This window comes from Fomitiporia mediterranea (assembly GCF_000271605.1).
Source record: "Fomitiporia mediterranea MF3/22 unplaced genomic scaffold FOMMEscaffold_8, whole genome shotgun sequence".
Classification (NCBI taxonomy): Eukaryota; Fungi; Basidiomycota; class Agaricomycetes; order Hymenochaetales; family Hymenochaetaceae; genus Fomitiporia; species Fomitiporia mediterranea.
The window spans coordinates 1,085,278-1,108,566 of NW_006760393.1; the positions used below are offsets into that span (position 1 = coordinate 1,085,278).

The 23,289-nt window shown below is 47.6% G+C and overlaps 8 protein-coding genes across 8 annotated transcripts; 5 read left to right on the forward strand and 3 right to left on the reverse strand.

The window, feature by feature from the left end:
• Positions 1-248: 248 nt before the first annotated feature.
• FOMMEDRAFT_169185 (WD40 repeat-like protein) lies at positions 249-1,865 on the reverse strand (the record flags this gene model as incomplete). Its single annotated transcript, XM_007268188.1, has 7 exons — positions 249-296; positions 419-574; positions 627-738; positions 805-938; positions 1,002-1,299; positions 1,352-1,463; positions 1,532-1,865. The coding sequence occupies 7 exons, from the start codon at positions 1,863-1,865 to the stop codon at positions 249-251; spliced, it is 1,194 nt and encodes a 397-aa protein (XP_007268250.1).
• A 475-nt stretch (positions 1,866-2,340) lies between these two features.
• On the forward strand, positions 2,341-2,946 carry FOMMEDRAFT_158095 (uncharacterized protein; the record flags this gene model as incomplete). The annotated part of the gene is made up of 2 exons (XM_007268189.1): positions 2,341-2,461; positions 2,519-2,946. The coding sequence occupies 2 exons, from the start codon at positions 2,341-2,343 to the stop codon at positions 2,944-2,946; spliced, it is 549 nt and encodes a 182-aa protein (XP_007268251.1).
• Positions 2,947-4,166: 1,220 nt separating this feature from the next.
• On the forward strand, positions 4,167-5,172 carry FOMMEDRAFT_135248 (uncharacterized protein; the record flags this gene model as incomplete). Its single annotated transcript, XM_007268190.1, has 7 exons — positions 4,167-4,212; positions 4,279-4,423; positions 4,501-4,568; positions 4,628-4,723; positions 4,780-4,848; positions 4,920-5,086; positions 5,137-5,172. The coding sequence occupies 7 exons, from the start codon at positions 4,167-4,169 to the stop codon at positions 5,170-5,172; spliced, it is 627 nt and encodes a 208-aa protein (XP_007268252.1).
• Positions 5,173-9,581: 4,409 nt separating this feature from the next.
• FOMMEDRAFT_125536 (MBOAT-domain-containing protein) lies at positions 9,582-11,926 on the forward strand. The gene is made up of 10 exons (XM_007268191.1): positions 9,582-9,683; positions 9,792-10,018; positions 10,103-10,129; positions 10,184-10,310; positions 10,369-10,439; positions 10,496-10,765; positions 10,819-10,888; positions 10,939-11,144; positions 11,202-11,244; positions 11,303-11,926. The coding sequence occupies exons 1-10, from the start codon at positions 9,624-9,626 to the stop codon at positions 11,768-11,770; spliced, it is 1,569 nt and encodes a 522-aa protein (XP_007268253.1). The 5' UTR covers positions 9,582-9,623; the 3' UTR covers positions 11,771-11,926.
• Positions 11,927-11,932: 6 nt separating this feature from the next.
• FOMMEDRAFT_125538 (60S ribosomal protein L18) lies at positions 11,933-12,917 on the reverse strand. Its single transcript, XM_007268192.1, has 5 exons — positions 12,896-12,917; positions 12,751-12,837; positions 12,647-12,691; positions 12,210-12,587; positions 11,933-12,144 (listed from the first exon to the last, which is right to left on the reverse strand). The coding sequence occupies exons 1-5, from the start codon at positions 12,896-12,898 to the stop codon at positions 12,097-12,099; spliced, it is 561 nt and encodes a 186-aa protein (XP_007268254.1). The 5' UTR covers positions 12,899-12,917; the 3' UTR covers positions 11,933-12,096.
• A 970-nt stretch (positions 12,918-13,887) lies between these two features.
• Positions 13,888-15,368, forward strand: FOMMEDRAFT_125540 (RNA-binding domain-containing protein). Its single transcript, XM_007268193.1, has 4 exons — positions 13,888-14,095; positions 14,152-14,280; positions 14,332-14,415; positions 14,475-15,368. The coding sequence occupies exons 1-4, from the start codon at positions 14,015-14,017 to the stop codon at positions 14,922-14,924; spliced, it is 744 nt and encodes a 247-aa protein (XP_007268255.1). The 5' UTR covers positions 13,888-14,014; the 3' UTR covers positions 14,925-15,368.
• Positions 15,369-16,146: 778 nt separating this feature from the next.
• Positions 16,147-16,625, forward strand: FOMMEDRAFT_89599 (GNL3L/Grn1 GTPase; the record flags this gene model as incomplete). Its single annotated transcript, XM_007268194.1, has 3 exons — positions 16,147-16,165; positions 16,221-16,331; positions 16,441-16,625. 3 exons carry the CDS (start codon positions 16,147-16,149, stop codon positions 16,623-16,625), a joined length of 315 nt encoding a protein of 104 aa, XP_007268256.1.
• Positions 16,626-17,470: 845 nt separating this feature from the next.
• Positions 17,471-23,269, reverse strand: FOMMEDRAFT_147656 (uncharacterized protein; the record flags this gene model as incomplete). Its single annotated transcript, XM_007268195.1, has 11 exons — positions 17,471-18,895; positions 18,989-20,653; positions 20,744-21,044; positions 21,151-21,271; positions 21,396-21,499; positions 21,555-21,824; positions 21,890-22,055; positions 22,113-22,256; positions 22,305-22,425; positions 22,514-22,806; positions 22,885-23,269. The coding sequence occupies 11 exons, from the start codon at positions 23,267-23,269 to the stop codon at positions 17,924-17,926; spliced, it is 4,542 nt and encodes a 1,513-aa protein (XP_007268257.1). The 3' UTR covers positions 17,471-17,923.
• Positions 23,270-23,289: the final 20 nt, after the last annotated feature.

The following is a 23,289-nucleotide window of genomic DNA, read 5'->3' on the forward strand; positions in this document are numbered from 1 at the left end:
TAGGTGTACAAGATCAGACTAGTCCTGTAGTCTTGATCTTGTCTACTCCAGGTAGTCCTGTACTCTTAGGCTTACTCTATATACTCTACTCTTGTCCCACTCTCTCTCTCTGCCTGTTCTGCAAGTTCTGACTATGTTCCAGTGCTTGCATTCTGTATTTCTGTTGTGTAGGATAGTTGTAGCCTGGGTCCCCTTGCTGAGCCTTCGGGTCCCTTCTACACTGTCACTGACAGCAAGGATACATTATTCTATTCCTTTTTGTTGAATAAACGTACACCCTGTTGGTACTTGTAGATCTACCAAAATATTCACACAACTTATTCGGTGCGTACTCTTTTTTGATCCTACACCAAGGAAATAAACAAATGTATGAACTGCATTTAGAACAGGGAACATGATATAAGAAAAAGAGTCTCACAAGTTCCTCACTGCTACCAAAGACTCGTTTTCGTGAGGGAGAGTCCGGGTCCACATCCATTGACTTGCTTTCCTCAGTATTTTGAGACTGATAATGTGCGGGAGAAGACCAGACATTTAATCTTGCGTCTTCGCCTCCCGTTAAGAGTAATCCAGCCTGTGTTCGCCGTCAGTTGAGATCTATTGCATGAATGTAAGACGAGACGAACCGCTTCGTCCCAGTGAACACAGCGGATGACTTCGGCGTGTCCTCTTGTGTACGACTGCTCTAGCGACCAACTGGTTGACATTGAGTGAGGTGATAATAGTGCTACGTCTCCTCTAATTCAAGAAAGACAGCTATTAGACCCGAGTAAAGATCGGCTTGGCCGATGGGATGAAACATACTCATTTGATCCAGCGAATACATGGAATGAGCCATTACGTGAATTGTGGCAATCGACAATGTAATCCGTCACCCAAGGGATTATTGGATCTGGTTGCGTGAGGGTATCACGATCAACTTGTCGAACTGGATCAAGCTTAAAAAACGGCAAGAAGATTTAGAAATGTGTCGGACACGCCATTTTAGATAGTATGACAACCTCGTTTGACCAGAAACTGAGTGTCTCCATGTCACTCGTCGCCCATATCTGCGGTCCCTCTGACGGTGAGTTCTGAGGTATCCAACCCGCTTTCGAGATACTACACCCCCAGTTAGCGACATGTATAGTAGCCTCGTCTTCATCCGCTTCATGAGGATTGGATATGCAAAGGAGGCCATCAGTCGAAGCCGAGAGGAGAGCTGCTTCAGTTCCACGTTGAGAAAATTGCACAGCGGTTATGTCATCTGAATGTGTGGATGTATGCTGACGAAGTGGAGCAACAGGGTTTCTAGGATCCCTTCAGGATTTTAATCAGTCATAATAGGTATAATGACCATTTAGACGCGCACCAGTAAAGGATCGAAGCGTCTTCCCCTTGCAAGACGGTTCCGGCCGCAACCAAGAAACCATCTGGGGAAGCGTCGCAGCATAGCAATGGCGCGCGCCTTCCGCTGCTCTGCACTGTAGGGATCAAGTAGGAGCTTCGCTTTGTCAATAATCTTGAGCACGCATACATACACCATACTCACTCTGCACGCCGACGGCACCCATGCGTTCATCCCAGGATTTGACTGTTCCGTCCCTACCACAGCTCAAGAGCACATTGTGTGCACTGTGAAGCAACCCCACAGCGCGCATGTGCGTGATCCCTTCGGCATGCCCAGTCAGCACACGGACGATATTACGAGGGTCTGCTTTATCTAAAAGGTGTATTGAGTTGGCCGGTGCGGAAGCGGCGGCCGCGTAGTGTGCTGGCAGGGCGGCAATTGAGAGGACATAGGACTGGTCTGGGAGTGAAAAAGTGCTCAAAGGTCGCGAGCTGCTTGTGAAGGATGAGGAAAGAACAAGTGTAGTGCCTGCCATTGAGTGCGGCTGATATGTTTTTTGTACAGATGAAAGGAAAAGCAAAAAATAAAATAAACGCAGATCGCGGGTGCCTAATGTAGCAGCTACGGACTGAAATTCCCTGACGTAATACTCTCATGCATCGGATCCGGAGGCGCGCTAGTCGGATATTAAGGCATCACTTCTCTGTCCCACACCCACCTCATCTTAGTTCTTGTCGCTGGTCTCGCCTTTTTCTTTCCCCCTGTGTTAGCCTACGACCTCACTCTTTCGGTCGGCTACCCATAAGCAGTCTTCGCCATACACAAAACGCCTTGTTGCACTCAGCTCCTAGGTCGTTACACTCGTTTACTCACCACGCTCATTTGTATCTCTCGCTCCTGTGAAAGCACAATTCACTCACGTCTAAGTTGCTGCCTCGCGTTTGACGATTACTGCGCGCGCGCCTTCTCAGATCAAGCAACTCGGTTTCCCAAATGTCTGGTGAGCTGTCATGCCGTTGGAAGGCGCTTATACGGCCGCTGATGAGACGCCTTGGCGACGCGAAACAGTTCCTCCGCGCCGTCACCGACTTCCCCAGCGTTTGGATTGGGCTTTGATTCCACCTCCGCTTGGTCCGTCTTAATAAACTCCTGTGAATCTATCGTTGAGGCTCACAGAATTTGTTCTAGATCTTTCAAAACCCATTGTCGACGACAAAGCAGCTCTTCCTGCTATCATCGTTACGCCTTCCTCGCCTACTGGTGCGAGAGACTTCCGTATCGCTTTTCTTGCACCAGAACCAAAAGAGGAAACCATGTCCGAACGCGTGTTTTCACGTATACAGCATGGCGCAGGCATGAACAAGCCTATATTTCAGTTCAAGCCGCGCACATTGTTCTTTATGTTCCTCGCAATCTTCATACTTTTCTGCCATTTCCTTTCCCATCGCTTGTGGGCGCGACATGTGCATTTGCGCTTCGAGCTCGACAAGCAGGGCGGTGTGGCCACCGCGGCAGATGGCACACAAGCTGAACACGCTATTGGCTGGTTTGATATGAATGATTACCGGGATGCACGACACGCACGGGACTTTACTGTCGAGGAAAAGCTACTTTAGCGGATCCGTATGTTACTCATCCAGGAGGCTTTTTCGCTTTCTTGTAGTCATGGACCTGTTCGGGATCACTTGCTTTGTTCTGCAGTGTAATTTGTCCCACTGACCATTTGACATATTTATCGTTGTTATCCATTCTCTGACGACGATGTAAAGACTCGCAGGACCCGTCATAGCCATTTTGTTCAAGGATTTCGGATAAATCCCACGTTTTACTTATTCACTGTTCATCTGGTTTGCTTATTTACGGTCACGTTTTTGGATACACCTTGTCTAAGCCTGTGGTTACTTTTTGACTTCCGTTCTTGTCTAGTGCTTTCCGGTTGTTATCTATTGCTCACGAGACTTCATGTTTACGGAATAGACTTGGATGGATCTTGGCTTTGTGTGTCGCTTGCGTGCGAAACCCAAAATGAGGTTGCTCTTTACATAAGCACACAGGATTTGAAAATCTTCCCGAGTGGCAGCGCTGAACGTCCCTTGGTTAGCCTTGGCATCTTTTGGCCGAGACAAGTTTATCTATCGTGCAACTTTCCCCCCCTCAGAGCGATGAACACTTCTTAAACTTTAGCTGGACCAGTAGCTCACGAGGCAGAACTGCTCAGCGTGAAATCTCTTGCAAAGGTACGGATCAACATAAACAGCGGTGCGATAGGTCCGAACCACGTCTTTATCGTGTTCAGGGCTAATCGAGGTTTACTTATCCTTTTATAGTAGTTGTGGTAAAATGCGGTGGAATTACCCGTGACTCGATCATCTTGGTTGGTATGAACTCCATTTCTCTCAGGATGTTTATAGCACAAAAAGGTTGCGAAGAAATCATTACGACTCGTAACGACGGGGGCCCGAGCGTCAGCGCAAACTCGAGCTGGTTCACAGGTGTTATTTCTCTACTCCGCGAAACGTTGGATTGGAACGTTGCTTAAGGCGATGATGATTCAGATGAGCACCATCAGACTTGAGGCACCGTGACGGGCGCGGGAAGATCTGTCAAACTTAAGGGTCTCTAGAAGAAGCCTGCTTGATTTGTCTTCGAGATGAGATCGACATGCTCGCGCCCAACCCTCGCGACTGCCTCACAATATAAATTAAACCGAATACAGCGGCTCTTTTTTCTTGTGTCCTCCGCCCCCCTTTCCTCTTCACGACCTCAAGAGAGCAGTGCTCCTCTTATCCACAAACACCTCGTACCGCACCATCTCCCCTGGCTCTTGCAGACCAAAATGGGTAGACTGAACGTTCTGTGGGTTGGGCGAATTGCTGTATTCGGTGCGCATGATATCTGCTTCAAGAAGATTTTCAAGTCAGCTGATTCTAAAATCGCAACGACGACAGCCGTCGTACTCCTTTTCTCTATTATCATCCTTGGTCTCTCTGCGAACTATATCGCCCAGTTGGCCAATTTCGGAGTTGATGCTCCTGCCTTCGCTGCGCTCGCTCTTGCAATTTCCCTCATCACGTTCTTGGCTTTCGTGCCAATGTCTGTATCCCCCCCTTCTCCATTCTGGACTTCTTGTAAAATGCCTTCTGACTTTATTATTTACTCTGCTTGATTAGGCTTGCCATTGACTTCATTAGGAGTGGCGCAATAACGTCCTGGGTGGCCATTGAGCTGGGTGTCACGGGTACGCCGAAGTTTGTTTGATCAAGCAATCATATTTAAACAAGAGGTGTCGAATGGCAGGCCTTCTGGCGATCTTGTGGTTGGCGTCAGCCGCAACTACAGCTTCTGCAAGTGACGGACAGACCGTGGATTGCAGTGTCGCCGACAGAATAGACAGTAAATCATTCTACAAATACTTTAATTTGATGGATGAATTGACACGTTCTTCGCAGGCACCGCTGGTACGCTCTGTCACTCATACCAAGCCATTGAGGCGTTCGGTTTCCTGAACTGGATCATCCGTTCGTGGTGTTCCATCCACTTCGATTCATTTGCAGTGCTGAGAGTGATTTAATTTTGGTCGATCTTTTAGTCACGAGTTACTTTTCCGGCCTCCTCGTTATGGCAATCCTTGCTCAACTCAGGCAGAACAAGCCTTGGACGGGTACAGTGCGCGATACGAACTTCTTTGCTAGGAAGACTGTTCCCGCTGCTGCACCAATGCAGGCGCCGATGCAACAGCCGTGGCCCACGAACGCGGTAAGGAGCTAAATCATCCTACCAACATCCATACACTGACAGCGGAACAGTACCCACCTGCTCAGGGTCAGCCCGTGCATGTGTAGGCATCACATTTGAAACATGAACTGAAATTTGAGGGATCGATGGTATTTGACATGAGTCATCTAAACCCCTTTGTTCCTTGTGTTTTACTTCGTGGATTGGACATTTATTACTTGTCTTGTCTTGATTATACATTATATACTTTCCTCAGTCGAAAGATTACTCCTATCCTTCTATCATCCCTCCTTTCTTGCTTGCCCCCCTATTGACTTTGCCCTTCTTTAAGATTATTATACCTGATCTGAGCCCTCGATCCAGAATGGAAATCATGATTTGCGTTTTTGAATGCTTCGAGTGGCTGTGGGGGCGATTTATTTTCGGCGACGACATCCCTCAACAAAGTCTCTTGCAAAAGTACGCCGCAAAAAGTACGCCTTGTACAGCAGAGGTTGTCATCCTCCACCATGATGGCACTTCCATCCATAATCTATTTTTAATCATCAAGTATTGACCCGCCTCGCGTGTGATCTAATGCGCGAAAAAGGAGCAAAGCTTCTTGAAAAGGTTTAATCTAGGGCGTACTTGACGAAAATCAAATTAACGAGATCTTGTCGGCGGAAGAAACAATGATTCCTTGCCTGTTAATGTTTCTTTGACGTGATACGTATTCTCTTGATGAAGATTGGCGCCCCTTATCGTGTCAAAGGTACCGGAATTGCGTTGCAAACGTCGTACGGACAGTTCTAAACGGATCCCTCCTATATGCAAGAAGTACTTAAGGGAACCTCGTACTGCACCTGTATACCTTGGGTTAGTCTACTCTTCTACTTTCCTTTCTCTGGTCAGCAAAATTCTCTTCGTAAATTATTGGATATGGGATCACTCTGGACCATACGTATTATTTGCCTGGGTAAATTGTTTATTTTCACTATCACCATTGTGCTGTAACATTAAATCCACTCTTCGACCGCTCTAATCCCCCATCACAGCTGCATCCGTGCTACTATCACTTGCTGTGGTTGGTCTATGTGCAGGCTATCTCGCCAAGTTCGTTTCATTCGACATTCCAGGCGTCCTGGACGAGTCTGTCCAACCATGGGTGTACTTAGCTATAGTTGCTGCTGGGCTGAATATCATCTTCATCGTGCCTATGTACGTCTTTTCCATTGTATAACCACTTATAGCGAGAGGTTGATATATTGAATTTCAACGTCATCTTTCAGGCTCCTGATTGATTTCATACGCAGGGATGCAGTGACATCCTGGGTACTCGTAGAGCTCATTGTCTTTTGTACGTATACCATTAATTCTCATGCTTCGGAACTAAATTCCGTTTGTCTTCCGACTTCGGTTGCAACTACAATCAATATTTATTTATCAGCTGTCTTATCTGTTATCTGGCTTGCGGCTGCTGCTGATGCCACCACGGATTTTGACCTGAGTTTCCTTGCACGCTTTGGATTTCCGAAGAGTTGTAAAGGCCTTAGTGACCTCGTCGGTGAGCTGACTTACTGCTATCATAATCTACTGCCCTCGAATAGACAATGATGCTGAAGGATTGAATTGTGTATAGCGGACGTTGAAGCGCTTGCACATCACGAAAAAGTCGCAACAAATGTAATTAATAATAGCAAATGTAATGTAATAATGTACTTATATATCAATTACACTTCAAAATTATAATTATACTTTGCTTGTAATTGAAATGTAACAACTGTATATAAATGTAATACTTATACAAGAATTGTATTATACTACAATTGTTTTTTGAAGCAAGTAATGTTACTACCAGTATTACTACAATATTATATGTGAGACACAAGTACTTAACTTTTATTGTAATATGTTAAAATTGTATATAAATTAATATACAACAGTAGTTGATTGGTTATAATATTTATAAAAGTAATGTATTATGCTTGTAAGTTGATTATAGTACTTTTGGTAAGATAATATGCAATTATATATATTAATATTGTTAACAATCACTCTGTTAGACTTATAATATAATTTGGTTTTACTTTTAAACAATATATCGAAGTGATTACATAATCGAGTACCGAAGATCGAGTGCATATAATGACGCACTTGCTCTCGTCACTCCTTTTCCTCCTACCTCCACCATCTCCCCAACCCTCTTCCCCCAACGCTATGTTGTCGCTCTTGTTCTCTCCAGCTCAGTCCTCTGCCTACAAGCATCCTCCAGCAGGCACACTGGCTGCAACCACCTAGACAATAAACATCGCTGCATTCGTCTCTCTAATCTGCCACTGCGTTGCCCGCACTGAACTTCAGATCCTGTGACGACACGACCCAGCTGGCTACACAGTCCTTCAGCGTAAAGCGTAAGCAGCCAGTCCACTTCATAATAGCTTGCACAATAGTTGCTCATCCTTCTCCTCTCAACTTCTTGTCTCCCTTTCTGCCTCTTACGTCGCCTCTCCTTCGTTGTCCTCCTTTTTATTACGTTCGTCTTCTTTTTGCATTTGCATTCGCGCATCTGCATTTTTGACCAATACCGAACAAATTTGCTAATAATTCGCATACTTCTTCCCACCCTGCAGCGCAAGCAACAATCGACGATCACACGCTCGCGAAATGTCCATGTACGACTACTCCAAAGGCGCAATCCTCTCTCCAACCCGACGCGCACGTTCTTCCCCACCCGTTCCATGCTTGGCATCACCCTTGATGGGTCCACACTGCGTGCGTTTACTTTCCCCAGTGTCGTGCATGACACCATTTCGAACGGAAGCAGTGGCCCTCCACTCCCTGCTCAGCCGAGTCCGTCCGCCTTCCACTTCACCTTCACCTTTCGAGCCGGAACGTCCTAGAGATACACCTTGCAATCGACGACTCAGTTTACTGCACCTCCCATCGGACACTGTAGATAAACTATAGAGCGCACGCACACAGACACAGTTTCGTCTGCAGTCTGAATCAACTCGTTCAACGCTCCGGATCTCAACCTGCATGCACTACTCACACTCGCTGCACGCCATCGCCGTGCGTCCATCTTTTCTTTCTTATTGTCACTCGCTAAATCACTCCAAGTCTGTTTCACAGGCACAGCCTCAACCTCCAAAACCTGCTCGACCTTGCAATTCAACTCGCAGGGACTGAGCGACGACCAAGGCGTGGTGACGAAGACTACTTTGTACGGCCCAAGAACGCGTTAATCCTTTACCGACACGAATTCCGCTTGCAGAAGAACAAGGCAGAGGCTGCTAGTGATGCGGGGATTGGGACCGTAGAAATAATATAATATTCACTATCTTTTTGTATTAAATAATTAAATATAATTACATTTTATTAATTATTCAATACAAAACTGTATACAAAACAAAAGCAAGCTATCCAAATGCTTGTAATGATTTGTATATATTGTAAGACAATACTATACTGTCAAAAAATAATAAGTATATTTTAACATTATTATTTTGGGAGTTATGTTATAATCACTTATATATCTTGACAATATGTACAATTATAATTAATATCAGTAATTTCAATAATTGTTCTAGATTCTCATTATACTTGTATTAAATTATAATTAACTTGTGAAAACCCCTATGAAGAATATAATTGCTTTAACAAAATTTACAAAAAGTATAAAATATACCTGGTTATAATCTAATACAAGTGTTGCGACTTTTTCGTGATACAGTACGCGACCCTGCACAATACGGCTTCCTTCTTGACTTCGACCTAGACTTGTTCCCCGGACTCTGTCGTATACATCAAGGCGTACAGGCGCTTGCGTTCCTGGTCTGGATTATCCGTACGTCCCCATTTCATCCTCCATTATCAGTTAATTTCCTTACGGATGCTGTGTTTATCCGTGTATTGTGTGTACCTGAACTGATGGATTGTTTGCATACAGTCATGGGATATGTTATTACACTGCTTATCAGTGCCATTGTTGCAGTTTGTCGAGGACACATTCTTCTGTGTGTAATACTCGGTTCCTTGAAAAGCATAACCAGAAGGGATTTGGATCGGAAGCCAGTGCGCCTATGAAGAATTATTAGGCTAGAGCTGGTGGATAGAGTCAAGGCAGAGTTTTTTGCTCTGAAGAGCCGTGTAAGGGCATACAGTACAACACTGAAGCATTTAATCTCATACTCCTTGTGGTCCTGGCTAACCTTTGGAAGGAATACGATTCTTTTACTGAATCAATACAATTTTGTTGGGCTTGAACTTTTATTACCCCCGTTGTCGTCGAGTTCATTTTCTTCTCCTTGATTATGTCCTCTCCAATAACATCTAGTATTTATTTTATGCGAAAATACTTTTAATTTTTCCCAAATGAGTAAAAATATTGAGTTGAAGTCTTGAGTAATGAAGATTTACCACTGTTTACGGCACGTGGGCGGCGCAGATCACTGGACTGGAAGCATAAACTTCAGCCGAAGAGGCTGGTCATGGCACACAACTTTTCTTGTTCTTTTTGAACCGTCGACATCTGACAAGCTCGAGAGGGCTTCGTACTGGATTGGCTTACATTAGGGTGATGGATGCCATATTCCAGCCTCTGGCTGACACTCTGGGCGCGTCTGTTGACCAGGTTGAGGTCTGTATTTCTTGGCGCAACTACACCACGTCATAGGCGCTAACCTCCAGACTTTCTTCTAATTTTGTGTCTTACGCTCTCGCACTCTTCTGTCGATTGTGAAACTAGCTCATCTCATGTCTCTTGATATCGTATCCGCTTGGAAGCGTGTTCATCCGTCTACCAGCGGGGCACCATGCCATAAAACACCTGTTTAATATTGGAGTAACAATGTTCTACCTCCTTGGGATGCTCGAGCTTTGGTCTGGTGCTGCTCAGCTACTTGGAAGTGTCCTCGCAACGTACTTCATTGCGAAGAATGTGAAGAGCTCGAACATGCCGTGGATTGTTTTCTTGTGAGTTTGCGCCTTACTTCTCTTGGTCATTTGTTCGTGGCGACGTCGGGAACTAAAGAATGCTTCGGCTTTGATGACTGGTAGTATTGTGATGGGACACTTAATGGTTAAGTACGTAACCGGTTCTATGTAATAAGACACTGGTCTAACAGTCCTGTTGTATAGCCATGTCATTCGAGCGATGTTCAACCTGAGCTACGAAACGTTTGAAGTTACCGGTCCACAGATGGTTCTTACAATGAAGCTAACGACATTTGCTTGGAATGTGTATGATGGTCGCCGACCCGAAAAGGTACACCAACTATTACTTTCGACGCCATATCTCTGTACTGAAACGAAGTGGTTAACAGGAGCTTGACAAATGGCAACTTGAGAAGCGCGTTGCAGAATACCCCTCATTACTGGCTTTCTTGGGTTACTCGTACGGCATATGTTTTATACACGTATACACATATCACTCTAATTCTATCCTCCAAGGTTCTACTTCCCTGGCTTTCTGATCGGACCGTACCTAGATTTTGCTTCATATACCTCACTCGTTGACGAGTCGCTATTCACAACGAAGAAAGGGAAGGAGAAGGCCGTTACACCTGGAGGCCGGCGAGTACCTATTGGTCGCAAACGAGTTGCATACAGGAAGATGGTTATTGGTCTTGTATTTCTTGGGATGTATGTGACGCAGATCGGAAAGTTCAGCTTTGCTAGTTCCCTAGAAGATTGGTTTGCGCAGAAGAGTCTACTCTATCGGTATGCTTACCTTGTTTTTTTTTAAATCCTATATTTGATTGACAGGTCAATAGTCTTGTGGTCATTCAGATTTGCGGATTCTTTGAACGAACAAAATATTATGCAATCTGGACTTTGACGGAGGTAAAACACTTAACCATTGCCAAGGTGTTTGCCACTTAATCCACTTCCAGGGAGCTAGCATCCTGACGGGCTCAGGCTTCTCAGGGTACGGTCCTAACGGAGAGACTGTCTGGAATGACGCTGCAAACGTTGATATCATGAACATCGAGTTCGCACCAAACTTCAAAGTGATGCTTGATTCGTGGAACATGAAGACGAATGTCTGGTTACGAGAATGTGTCTACAAGCGAGTCACTCCGAAGGGCAAGAAACCTGGGTAGGTTTTTATTCTTTCACGTATTACTTTGGTTGTGCTAAAAAAATGGGCCATTAGCTTCAGGAGTAGCATGATGACGTTTGGAACGAGTGCATTCTGGGTACGCCCTACGTTTTTATTTATGTATCCTCTCTTAACTCCTCGCTTTTAACACGCAGCACGGTTGCTCCGGAGGTTACTACGTCGCCTTCTTCTACGGCGGCTTCGTACAAACAGTCGGCCGTCTCTGCAGGAACCACCTCCGTCCCTTACTCCTTCCTCCAAATATCGGCAAGAACGACGTTCCCCCACCAACACTCGCAAAACGTATCTACGACGTCCTCGGAATAATGTGCGCAGTAGCCTGCATGAATTACGCAGCAATGCCATTCATGCTTCTCACCATCGTCGATTCACTGAAAGGCTGGCGAGCCGTGGGGTGGTACGGACATGTCCTTGTGTTTGGTGGTTTGGCGTTTTTCTATCTGGGAGGTTCGAGGTATTTGAAAGGCGTGCAGATGAGGAGGGTGAAGAAGGTGGATGCAGGGAAGGTTAAGTCGGAGGAAGTATCGGGCTTTACTACACCTGAACCGATGACTCTGCCTCCTGTGGATATTGCACTCGAAGAGGTGGACAAGAAGATTTAGATTTTGCGGAATTATCTTGGTTCACGGAGGTGATCGCTCCCAGATACACACATTCAAAACTATGGCTCATACATGTCTTGCATAACTGAATTAGATGGTTTCTTGGATAATTACGTTTTTGCTTTCTCTAGATAGATGGTTTGTTTTCTTAGTTTCAAAAAGAGCAGTTTCATGCTTCGGATATGTTTTGCTTCGCAGGACGCATACAGAGGATTAAATTCGGTATGAAAAACATGTGCATACTGCCCATACAACATAAGACCCCACCGGTAGCAGGACACGCACTAACCGTCGCATCCTTCTCGAGTTGTTGTAGAATAAGGCTTTTAGACCTTGAAACCACGAGACTTGCGACGTCCACGAGCACGCTCGAACTGAAAGGACAATAGTGTTTAGTATTCACTTTCACTAGAATAGTTTGAGCTTGAAGATAACGGACCTTGCGGCCCTTGGAAGTGGTGAAAGGCTTCTTGTTCGTATGCGGGCCCATACCGAAGTGCTTAACAGCTTCGCGCGAGTTTCTCTTCCCACGAAGCAAAATAGTGTTTGAACCAGTCGGCGCACGGAGAGCAAGTTGGTCGAGAGTGAGGACCTCACCGCCAGCATTGAGAATACGCTCCTTTGCCGAGCGCGTGAAGCGAAGTGCAGCGACGCTGACCTTCGGCACTACTTCCAGACGTACGTCGTCTGTCACTGTGCCGACAATGACGACAGTCCTTGATTCGTGGTCTGGGATGTTCTCGGTCTCTTTTGAGATTTTTGAGAGGGAAACGGGCGGCCGGTTGATCTTAGACTGAAAGAGTCGTTTGAGGATCACCTGGAGAGTGAAAGTGTGCGTTGAATTATCTGCGTCTGACGTAGCTCTAGATAACTCACCTTGTTAAAAGAGCTATCCGTCCTTCGTGCGAGGAATCGGTAGAGCTGAAAACAACCATGGTAAATCAACCCCGTACAACCGCAATGCAGATGTGTACACGCACCTTGACGAGCAAGAGGAGGTACGGGTCCTCGCTCTTTGGTGCCGTGCGGTGTCCCTTCCTGACGTGGTGCTTGGCGATATCGATACCCTGTATAGACAGCAACTTTAGCCTTCTGCATTGACATTGTTCTGCATGCTGTACTCACCATTTTTGAGTGTTGCTGGGCGTGTCCTTGACGAAGAGCTTAAACAGAATCTTTGAGAGTGGACCGTAGGGTGGGAATTTCGTGACGTAAGCAAACTGTACAGTACAAGGCTTTGGTTCTCACGACTTCAGCTTTGCACTTTATATATATATATACAATTCCCTACAATTCCACTGAGGCGACTTTTGAAGCGGACTAGAAGCTTTAGAACTTCTCATTTTGTTATTTAAGTCCAAAAGCTAGTAGGCACCTGCTATGCTGGTTTACTCTCCTGGTCTAATTGGACACATGCGGATGAACACCATCCAGGAGTGCAGGTATGAATCATTGAATGTTCAGATGTCGGAATCTCTGAACGACCCAAGTAAAGGGCGTATTAGCCCGTGAAGTTTGCTTGTACACTCCACTCGAGCTCCGGGTCATCGAACCATGTCTGATGTTGAGGCAAGCTTTGCCGAACCAAATAGAGTTGGATTAATGCATTTGGTACAACTCCGGAATAACCACTTTGCATCCAACGAGTATATGATGATGAGCGGATCAAGTAGCTCGTGTGCCACTTCTGACTAGTTTTCGCCACATGTTTGTACAGGCGTAAGCGCAGGTCACTCTGCGATTACGTCTGAGACTTACTGGGGAATCCAGTCCCTAGAACTACACTAGTTGTTGGCATAGAGATGGGACTTCCTAGTCCTTTATGCATCTATATTTAATACTCAGAAGGCCATGAAGAACTTGAGATTAAACGATTGAGGTTCGCTGAGAGTGAATAAGTTCAAAGTCAGACGCGCAAGACGCGCTTCGAGCACATGACGTCTTAGAGAGCCGAATGAGGTAAGCTCGATCAGTTACCCCTTCTCGTGCAAAGTCGTGGCGCTCGCTGTTGTTGCCTTTAACTACCATGGTACGTACGCGTTTTCTGTCCGCCCAGGCCTCAGTCCCCGCTTGTTTTACCGTACAATGTCTCAAATGTCTGTGTGTTCTCAGTATAGCGAGACCACCGCCCCGGTAGACCCCTATTCCGATGCGTACAACGCGCCGCCTCCCTCCTCAGCTGCCCCGCCTTTGGATCCCCGAGACTCCGTCACTGTGCGTGGCCGTTCACGCTCGAGGAGTCCGATGCGTGGTGGTCGCAGCCCTCCACCAGCTTACCGTAGCAGAAGGTCTCCTCCGCCCTCAAGGCCGAAGCACGCTCCCGTGGTATGTCTGACTCTCTTTTTCGCCAGCGCTTATTGGCTGATATGGTGTTTCTGGAGCAGAACCCTCAGCCCTCGAACGTGCTCGGTGTCTTCGGGTTGAGCATTCGAAGCACAGAACGTGACCTCGACGAAGAGTTCAGTCGATTCGGTCGCGTTGAAAAAGTGACCATTGTCTATGACCAGCGTGTACGATGATGTTCAGCAATTCCAGTACGGACCCGCCTAATTTTTGTGCAGTCTGACAGGTCTCGTGGATTCGGCTTCATCAAGCTTGCCTCAGTCGAAGATGCCGCCCGTTGCATCCAAGAGTTGAACGGCGTTGTATGTCTTTCAAACAAAAGCAAGGGCCAACTGAAACACTCAATGTAAATTGCTTGCAGGAACTCAATGGCCGCCGTATTCGCGTTGACTACTCTGTTACTGAACGTCCCCATGCTCCAACGCCGGGCGAATATATGGGTCATCGTCGCAACACAGGTCGGGACTATGACCGCCGTGACCGTGGCCCGTACCGTGAATCGTACCGGGAGCGCGACATTAGGCGCGACTACGATGAACGGGATAGATATTATGATCGTGAGCGCTATGACCGCTACGATCGCTATTCAGATAAAGACCGGTACTCAGACAGGGGTCGGGATCGCGACCCATACGGACGAGACCGAGACTGGCGTCACCGCAGCCCAGCTCCAGTTGGGCGCTACGGTTCTGACCGCCATCGCCGCAGCTACAGCCGTAGCCCACCCCGTGGAAGTAGCCCTGCTCGTATAAGGGATTACGACATACCGCCGGCCTCCGCAGCCGCGCTCAATGGCGACCCACGTTGGTGAAAACCACGAAAACAAGGTCTTCACAGATACTTGTGCCAATCACTTGACAAGAGGATTGACTCGTGCATGGTCGGCATGGTCGGTACTCTGACAAGCAGACAAGTTTTCTAGGCTGGAAGTGGATCAAGGTCCAAGTCCATCCGAAGCACCATCAAGCATTTATCAAGTTTCCATTGCAATTTTTCTCTGACTCTAGTTCAATATTGTCTCAAAATCTCTCCAAATTTACTTTCCGAGAAAACCCAGAAAATTAAGAAAAAAGAAGATTGGCCCGCGACCCGTACATTTTAGCTCGGGGATATATATGCTCAAGTTTTCGTCCTTGTCTATGCTAGTCTTTGTCGCTTCAATTCTTGCCTGTAATGCCCCACAACTTACTCGCCTAATGCGATCTCTCATTGGCCTGAACAAAGTAGCGAAGAAGTCAACGACACCGCCTTGGTGCCTCGTTAAAAGGCACACAGGTCCAGTCATCATCATCCGACTTGTCTAGTCCGATCGGCAAGCAAAGAGGTGCTATTAGAGAACACACGTAGAAAGGGTAAGGCAAAGGCAAACTGCGCGCCACACACAAGCACCGGACTCGTCACCAACAGTATCACAAGCAACAATGTGGCGAATAGTATGAAAAGAGTTTGGCGTCTAATGCATCTAGAGTGTTCCTTTCGAAACCATGGTAGCACCGCTAACCGCAGCTAGGAAGTTGATGCTTAGTCTGAATGTTGTGGATACTTGGTACTGACTTTGCATCATTCGGTGTGCCTTCGCTTGGGTCTGTCCTTCCAATTTGCAACAGTCATCGGCGAAGTGAATATCAATGTGCTCTTCGAAGTTCTGTCTGATCACGCAATCGAGACAAGAGACATTCATCAAGGGAGTATATTGGTCTTCTAGCACTGCAAACCTGTGTGCAAGGCGCCGCCGGCTGTTGTTCTTTTGGTCTATTCGCCACAATAGAGGTTGCTTCCACTTCAGGGATGACTTTAGTTACAACATGTCGTTCGTTTTCGTGTAAATAGTACATTATTCAAATATAAAATGAAAGACAATGATTTTGAACCAAGGTTGTCCAATATATATCATATTTCTGTTCAGAGACGAAATGAGGAAAGTGTCAATCTGCACGTGCCAGCTATCCTTCTATTCAAAGTGTGATCCTCGCAAACGGAAAAAGTTTCGTTCAACGCCTTGGTTTCGACTCTCGAGTTCCACACGAACTGACATGCCTCGGATTCGCAAGAGTGTGTCACCTTATTTGTATATGGTACATTGGCATTGCTAACAGGAAGTTCCCAGAGACAAGCAAGCGACGAACGACGCATCAGCGTGCAAGGATCCAGCATAAAGTCAAAGAAGGGAAGAAGAAATCGAAGAAAGAGGCGAAGAAGGATACTCAGTGGAAGTCAAGTATGTCTTTCGTTGTTTTTCTCTGTGTTACTGAGCTGCGATGACTGACTGCTCTGTTCTCTCATTTTTTTCTCTATACTTTCTTTTGTTGGTGCGAAATGGCATAAAGAACACCGCAAAGACCCGGGTATACCGAATAGTTTTCCGTACAAGGCTGAGTTGCTTGCTGAGATAGCGGAGCAAAGGAGACAGGTGCGCGGCGTACTGTTCAGTATTGATCTCGTGGTTAGAATGACTTATGTATCCGTTGGGATTTGTAGGAGGAAGAAGAGAAACAGAAACGAAAGGAGCTAAAGAAAGCTGAGAGGGCTGAGGCTAAAGCTGCCGCTGGTACTGCTGTAGAGGGCGGAGACGACCAGGTCGAGGATGATAGCGATGAGAATGACGAGGATGTGGACGAGGAAGACCTATCTACCTCAGAAGGTCCCTTGGATATAGACTCACAGTTCGACGAAGAGGAAGACGTTCAACCTTCATCATCACCTGCACGAAAGAACAACAAACGAAAACACCACCCCAAAACCTCTACCTCTACTCAAGACGGCGAACCGGGACGTAAAACCAAAAAAGTTGCGTTCGCACCTCACCCGAAGGGTAGCAAACAAGCTCGCATGCAGCCTCCCTCTTCCTCAAAACCTTCCTCGTCCTCTACTACTGCTCCCGCAAAACCCTCGAAATCGAAAACACCTCAGTCCTCGAAAGCGAAGAAACAACGACGATAGTCCCACACTCTTACTGAGCCCTGTCCCCCAATCCACGCCCACCTTCAATCGACTTACGTAGATGGAATCAGAACTCACCTCACCTCATCCTGCCGATTCTCGAAATTGCATTCAACGACGTTCTTACCCTTTATATTTGCTGCATCCTTTGCGAAGCCACCCGCAAAGTACCGCGAAAGTACCCTGCTTTCTTGCAAGATACCGACTGTAGCGAGTTCTACTTACGTTAGATTGACGGTCCAGCTTCAATACAAAGTATACGAAAGATACTCTCACCCTCGATCATCACCGAGCCTGCATCTCATTCTCATGTATTGATTCGAGCACTATTCTAAAATATTTGAGACATTGTAGAGAAATCGTCTATGTTAAAAGCGTGTCTCACACTATACTACACATTATAAACATGACAGGGGGGAAAAAGGGACGTCGCCGAAAAAGCCCAACAAGAAAAGAAAATAGAGCAGCAAGAACTAAGTAATCAAGGAATGTGGCGGACGAAAGGGAAAAGAAAGACCGTCTGTCAAGATAGCTGGATAGTGATGTTGATAAAATGCATGTGGAAACTAAGTAACTGTTCGTGCATTGAGTAGAGAAAATCACCAATGGGGAAGAATGGGAAAGGAAGGTGGGAAATGGAATGCAAAGAGGTAGGGAACGTCCATCCATCCTCAAATCATCATGAAAAACTATGCATGCAGGAAAAAGTAAAAGTAAAAAAAAGTCGGACAAAAGAGGGGGCGGGAGGAAGGAAATATAGATGAAATACACGAAGTAAATAATCTAATAATATGCGTAAAAAACCATCGTATATCGTCCACCAAAGGGGCAATAAAAGAAATTTAATCGTGCATTAGGGGTGCAAGCACACTAGTCAACGATCCTCACAACACCTGTCCGTCCATCGCTCAACATCCCAGAACCAAAGAGCTCTGGTGCACGTTCGAACGGTACCACCCTCCTTTTACTTGATTTTTGCTTCTCCGAAGGCTCTCCTTCACCAACGTAAGGTAAGAAAACACCCGCTGTCGCACGCTGGACAGCTTCAACAAGTGAATCGCGCACGTCTTCACCGCAGTTGTCCACATCTGCTACTGGACTAATGAGAGCGTACCCGACGTTTTTTCGAGGGCCGAACGAACGTCGTAGAGAACGCAAATTTGCGCGGAAATGAGCATTGATACTAGGAACTGCCGTCGGAGTCGAATTGGAGTGGTTCTTGGAGGTCGGAGAAAAGTGCGCTGAAGACGAAGGTGACGAAGAGGGCGAAGGAGAGGCGTCTCCTACAAGTGTTGTGAACAATCCCGACGCAGCAAGAACACGCTGACATGCGTTCCAAATCTGCCGTCCACCGACAGTATCCACTACAAGGTTGAACGACCCAGCACCACAGTTTTCTACAACTTCAATTGCATCACCAATACGAACTCCCCGTGCTCCCCATTTACGGACGCGTTCCTCCGCTTCGCGAGTGCTAGAGTGCTCAGCTTGCTCTTGCTTATCAGACTCTTCAGAAGAGGTAGTACTGCTGGAAGATGATGTCCTTAATCGAGGGGCGTCTGCTTGTACAGGAATATGTGCGGTAACGTGCATTCTAGCAGCAGCCAGCGCTTGAACCACAAGCGCACCAGCTCCGTCATGACCTTGTAGCACGAGTGCTCGGCCACCTGCCGAATCTACTTCCGCGTCCGCGCTAAATCCGGCAGATCGCGCAGCACGATGAGCAGGGACACCGCACAGAGGAAGCAACGCTAGTTGCTCAAGCGTAAGCGAGGCAGAAGGCCGCGGACAACGCGTTATTCTCCTCTTCTCGACCACGACGAATTCCGCGAGGGCACCGCACTGCGCAGCATGAGAAAAAAGAATAGAAAAGGGGTCAGATCGAATATATTGATAAGACATTTCCAGAAGAGAAGGAAAGCTTATGGTACACACCTTCCGAACATCTAGCAACCCTATCACCGAGTCGCTCTTCGATACACTATTCACTTCGAATCCGACCTCCACCGCGCGACCTACGAATGCCCTGCCAGGGACAAAGCCGTAACAATCATTTCTTGCGGCTTTCTCATAGACAATCCGGTCATCTAAGCCGTCTACTGCGACCGCATAGACCTGAACCAGTATCTGGTGTGAATTCACTTTTGAGGGAGGCGGAGTGTGGGAAGTGAAGCTCAGTGGCGGCGGAAGTGTTCCCAGTAGATGCGAAGGCATCGTCGGCAATTTTGTTTTCCTATCTGAACCGAGAGTCGGCAAAGAAAGAGAAGAGAGCGATAAGAAACGCGGTCGGGAGCCGCTGAGAGCGGAAGTGGCGGCGTTCTTCGTGATTGAAACAGTCGACATTGTCGTCTGGGCCAAGCCTGAACGCGTAATGTCGACATGGCTACTACTTCCAAAGCGCATAGAATAGCGTTTATTAGATGGTATGTATGCCGCACGCGGAAGCACGAGAGAGGTGAATCCAGAGGGCGTGCCGCCATCCGTCGCGGGTAAGGGAAATGGAATATCCACGGTCCGGGAAGTGTTCGTGTATGCCGAGTTGGCAGCTGATGACGCTATTGAACCCGATTCGCCAGAGCGCGTTGTAGTTGGTGACCGTGCTCGCTCTGCTAGCCGTTGTTGGGAAGTAAGTGACGGAGAACGTCCGAGCGAGGACAGGATTGAGGGATCCGTGTGCACACGCCTCGGCGCTGCATTCGGCGAAGGCTCGTCGCCCTCGTCCTCCTCCCAGACAGCACTCATGCGGCGCCTACCCATGTTGCGGCGCGAGCAAGTCGTCTGTGAGACTGCGCGACGGTGCGCCGCGCGTATTTGTAATGGCGCGCCTGGGAGAGTCGGAAGCATTGAAGATGGGTCGAGTTCGAACGAAGGGCGTGGGCGGTTTCTCTTCGTAGAAGTACTAGTGGGTGTAGATGAGCGAATAATAGAAGATTGCTGATTGATTTGTTGTTTGGCGGGCTGGGGTGCTGGTGCGACGAGCCAACGAACGTCCTTTGCCCAATCATCATCGGTGTACATAGTTTGCCTGTGCTCGTCTTTCCTTCGGCGGCTTCTACTATTCCTTCGGCTTGACGTGCTGCGCGAATGGCCACTTTCGGACGTGGCGGGTGTGTCCGTGCGCGTGGAATCTGAGGGACCTGAGAACGAGGTTGGCCAGCTCGCATCGGACAGGCTGGGCGTGTAGATGGAAGAGGTTGAGGAGGAGGCTGAGGACGGCATGGGTCTGTGCGCATGACGTAACTGCTCGTCGTTACTGTCAGCTGTGTTCGGTTCCGCAAGGGCAGACGCAAATGTGTCGTTATCACCATCGAGCTTTGCACTCATTGCTGGGTGCAAAGTAGGTTGTCCCACGAGCGTTGCACCCATTGTAGGCGTGGTACTAATATTAGTGGCAACCGAAATGTGTCCGTCTGGGTCGATGGCAGACTCGCGGGGCGAGCCGTTCGGAGTAAAGAACTGGTCACTGTCGCTGTCGTCGCTCTTTTGTTTGCGATGTTCCGGTCGACGCGGGGTTGTAGGTGCAGCAGTGGTGGTGCGACTAGGACTGGGAGAGGGAGGAGCGGCGGCGGCAGCCGAAGAGCTGCTGGCTTTGCTCACAGACTGAGTATATATATAAGATAAGACACAGAGAGGCGAGGGGCGAGTGAGAATCGAAGATGTACTACTAATACTCTACAGAGGCAGACTCACAGGAATGGACTTCCGGCTGCGGGAGGCCTCGGCAGCAGCCAGCATGTCATTTCTGACGCTATGATATTTCCGCCTTGCAGTCTCACCCGTTGCCTTCTGCGACGCTGGCTGCAGATCCGCATACGACTGCGTCGGCTTATTGAACAGATTCTGCAGCAACGTCGGCTTCGGCATCCTCGTGCACGCTGTCGGGGACGACGTTGCTTGCTGGCTGCCCAGCACTACTACTAGCGTTAGTTCGTTGTCGTCGAAGGGAGGCTGGCGTGTTAAGTTTGCGCGATCTGCGCGTGGAGTCCTTCCTCTTTTGGTCAATGACGTAGAAATGAATTATGTCATCATGGAAATGTTTCTCCCGTTGTAGGCTATCACCATACATTTATAGCCATAACCCATACTTGCACGCCTACTTGCCGATGCAGAACTCGCGAAACACAACGTCCAGCACATCCTCAACCCCTATCACTCCAGTCACCTTCCCGACAGCGTTCGCCGCATATCGCAGCTCTTCTGCAGCCAGCACAACATCCTCTGCATTTTCATTAGAATCATTACAGGTCCCAGGGCGAGACAGAAGAAGCATCCAATAATGCAATGAATCAGGTCAGGAAGCCGTAAGAACTGAGAATCATAGATCGACGAATGATACACGTACCAGTCCTCAGGAATGCGTCCAAGTATTCCTGTGCTGCTTCCAAATGCGCCCGTTGTCGTGCATTCGCCACAAGCGGCTCTTCCTCTCCATCTCCTGGCACAAATCTGTTCTCTCTTATCTCAGTCGTTATCAAATTTCCCATAGGTTGACTGCGCGCACTTATCATTCACTGCTTCTCCAAACTCGCTAACGAATCTCTCAACACCTTCGCCGCAAGTCAGGCTTACCGCCCACGCTCCCGCACACGTCGTCGTTAGCGCTTGCTGCGCTTTGCTGATATCGGAAGCCGAGCACAAATCCCGTTTGTTAAGCAGGATAAACGTCGACGGCGCCACCATTTCGTCAACATATTCCGGCAGCCGTATGGCGTTATCAGTCACAATATCCGGCAAGCTCAGTACGCAAAGTGCAATGTCAGAATTTGCAACTCTAGCTTATTATCAGTCAGTTTGTTTCAGCGAGAAAGCGAGAAAGTCAAATTCCGCGGTACCGACCTCTCTTTTGCCCGATCAACGCCTATTCGCTCCACCATATCTTCCGTTTTACGTAGACCGGCCGTATCAGCAATCACCACTGGCAAACCGCCAATGTCAAGCGTTAGTTCGACTACGTCGCGTGTCGTCCCGGGTATAGGTGTTACGATTGCTGCTTCCCGCCCAGCTACGAGGACGAAAAAAATTGATTGGCGCCTCGTTTGAAGATTGAAACCAGACGAACCGAAGTGATTCAGCAAACTGCTCTTCCCTGCGTTCGGCGGACCGAAAATCGCCAGCCGTACGCCAGAGCGTAAGATCTCACCTCGACGGCTGTCCGCGAGGTGATGTGCGATAGTTCGTCGGAGTCGTTTGACGATTTCCCTAGCTGCTACAAATCAACACAGGCGTTAATTAAGAAACAAACCTTGCTCACCATTGTCAAACACCCCTTCTTCAAGATCCTCGCCTTCCCCGAAATCGATGAGTGCCTCCGTCATAGCCATAGCTTTGATAATCTCGTTTCGCATAGACTCAAATCTTACCCGTGCGCTACCCTAATGTAATAAATGTAATGTAACATCTTTAATGTCAGTTTTTTCTATTCGCGTGCATTGACACATTATCTCAAACGTGCTCACCCACCCTCGCAGAACTCAAAGCCACGCGTCTCTGCGCTTCCGTATCCGCTTCGATGAGGTCACGCAACGCCTCTGCTTGCGTAAGGTCTAGTCGACCGCCTTGGAAAGCACGTCGTGTGAACTCGCCCCGTTCAGCTGGGCGAAGTAGTAACATTTCATCGGGATTGCTGTTTCGAGCGTGCCCTTTGGGTATTGGTGAGGATAAGCGACCAAGTGCGGAGAGCACTGCAGAGATGACTGCACGTCCTGAGTGGAGGTGTAGTTCAAGGATGTCTTCAGTTGTGAATGAATGTGGGCCTGTAAATCTCGTTTAGTCAATACATTTAAATGGAAATAAAAGTGAGAGAAATGGTCGTTGTATGTAACAATACACACCTTTGAAAAAGACTGCCAGTCCATCATCTAGTTCATCCCCGCTAATAGGATCTACAACGGCACAGCGGATCATCCTACGCGGTTCCGGATCTACTCTGTTCCCCGCTGTGACACTGTCATTTTCTCTCATCTTCCCTTTTGTGGTTATGAAGTTATGGTTATCATTAACTTCATGTCTTCTACGTTTCCGTGTAGACGTAGGACGAACGATCCGGTCATATACTGCAAGTGCATCGGGACCTGAGATGCGAATAACAGCAACACCTCCTTTTCCTGGAGGTGTTGCGAGCGCGTAGATGGTACGCCTCTGAGCATCCGATGGTACAGTCCAATCAATAGAGGAACCAGAGAAAGCAGATGAGGAGACAGATTCGTCAGGTAGCATTGAGTCCGAAGCAGCAGGGG

Coding starts and splice junctions, on each gene's coding strand:
- FOMMEDRAFT_125538 (XM_007268192.1), bottom strand. Junction 12,692..12,750: donor ACCTCCTCTTGCTCGTCAAG/GTGCGTGTACAC, acceptor GGTTGTTTTCAG/CTCTACCGATTCCTCGCACG. Junction 12,145..12,209: donor CCACTTCCAAGGGCCGCAAG/GTCCGTTATCTT, acceptor TTGTCCTTTCAG/TTCGAGCGTGCTCGTGGACG.
- FOMMEDRAFT_125540 (XM_007268193.1), top strand. CDS start 14,015: ATGCGTGGTGGTCGCAGCCCTCCACCAGCTTACCGTAGCAGAAGGTCT. Junction 14,281..14,331: donor CCATTGTCTATGACCAGCGT/GTACGATGATGT, acceptor ATTTTTGTGCAG/TCTGACAGGTCTCGTGGATT. Junction 14,416..14,474: donor TCCAAGAGTTGAACGGCGTT/GTATGTCTTTCA, acceptor AATTGCTTGCAG/GAACTCAATGGCCGCCGTAT.
- FOMMEDRAFT_125536 (XM_007268191.1), top strand. CDS start 9,624: ATGGATGCCATATTCCAGCCTCTGGCTGACACTCTGGGCGCGTCTGTT. Junction 10,130..10,183: donor ATGGGACACTTAATGGTTAA/GTACGTAACCGG, acceptor CCTGTTGTATAG/CCATGTCATTCGAGCGATGT. Junction 11,245..11,302: donor TTGGAACGAGTGCATTCTGG/GTACGCCCTACG, acceptor TTTAACACGCAG/CACGGTTGCTCCGGAGGTTA.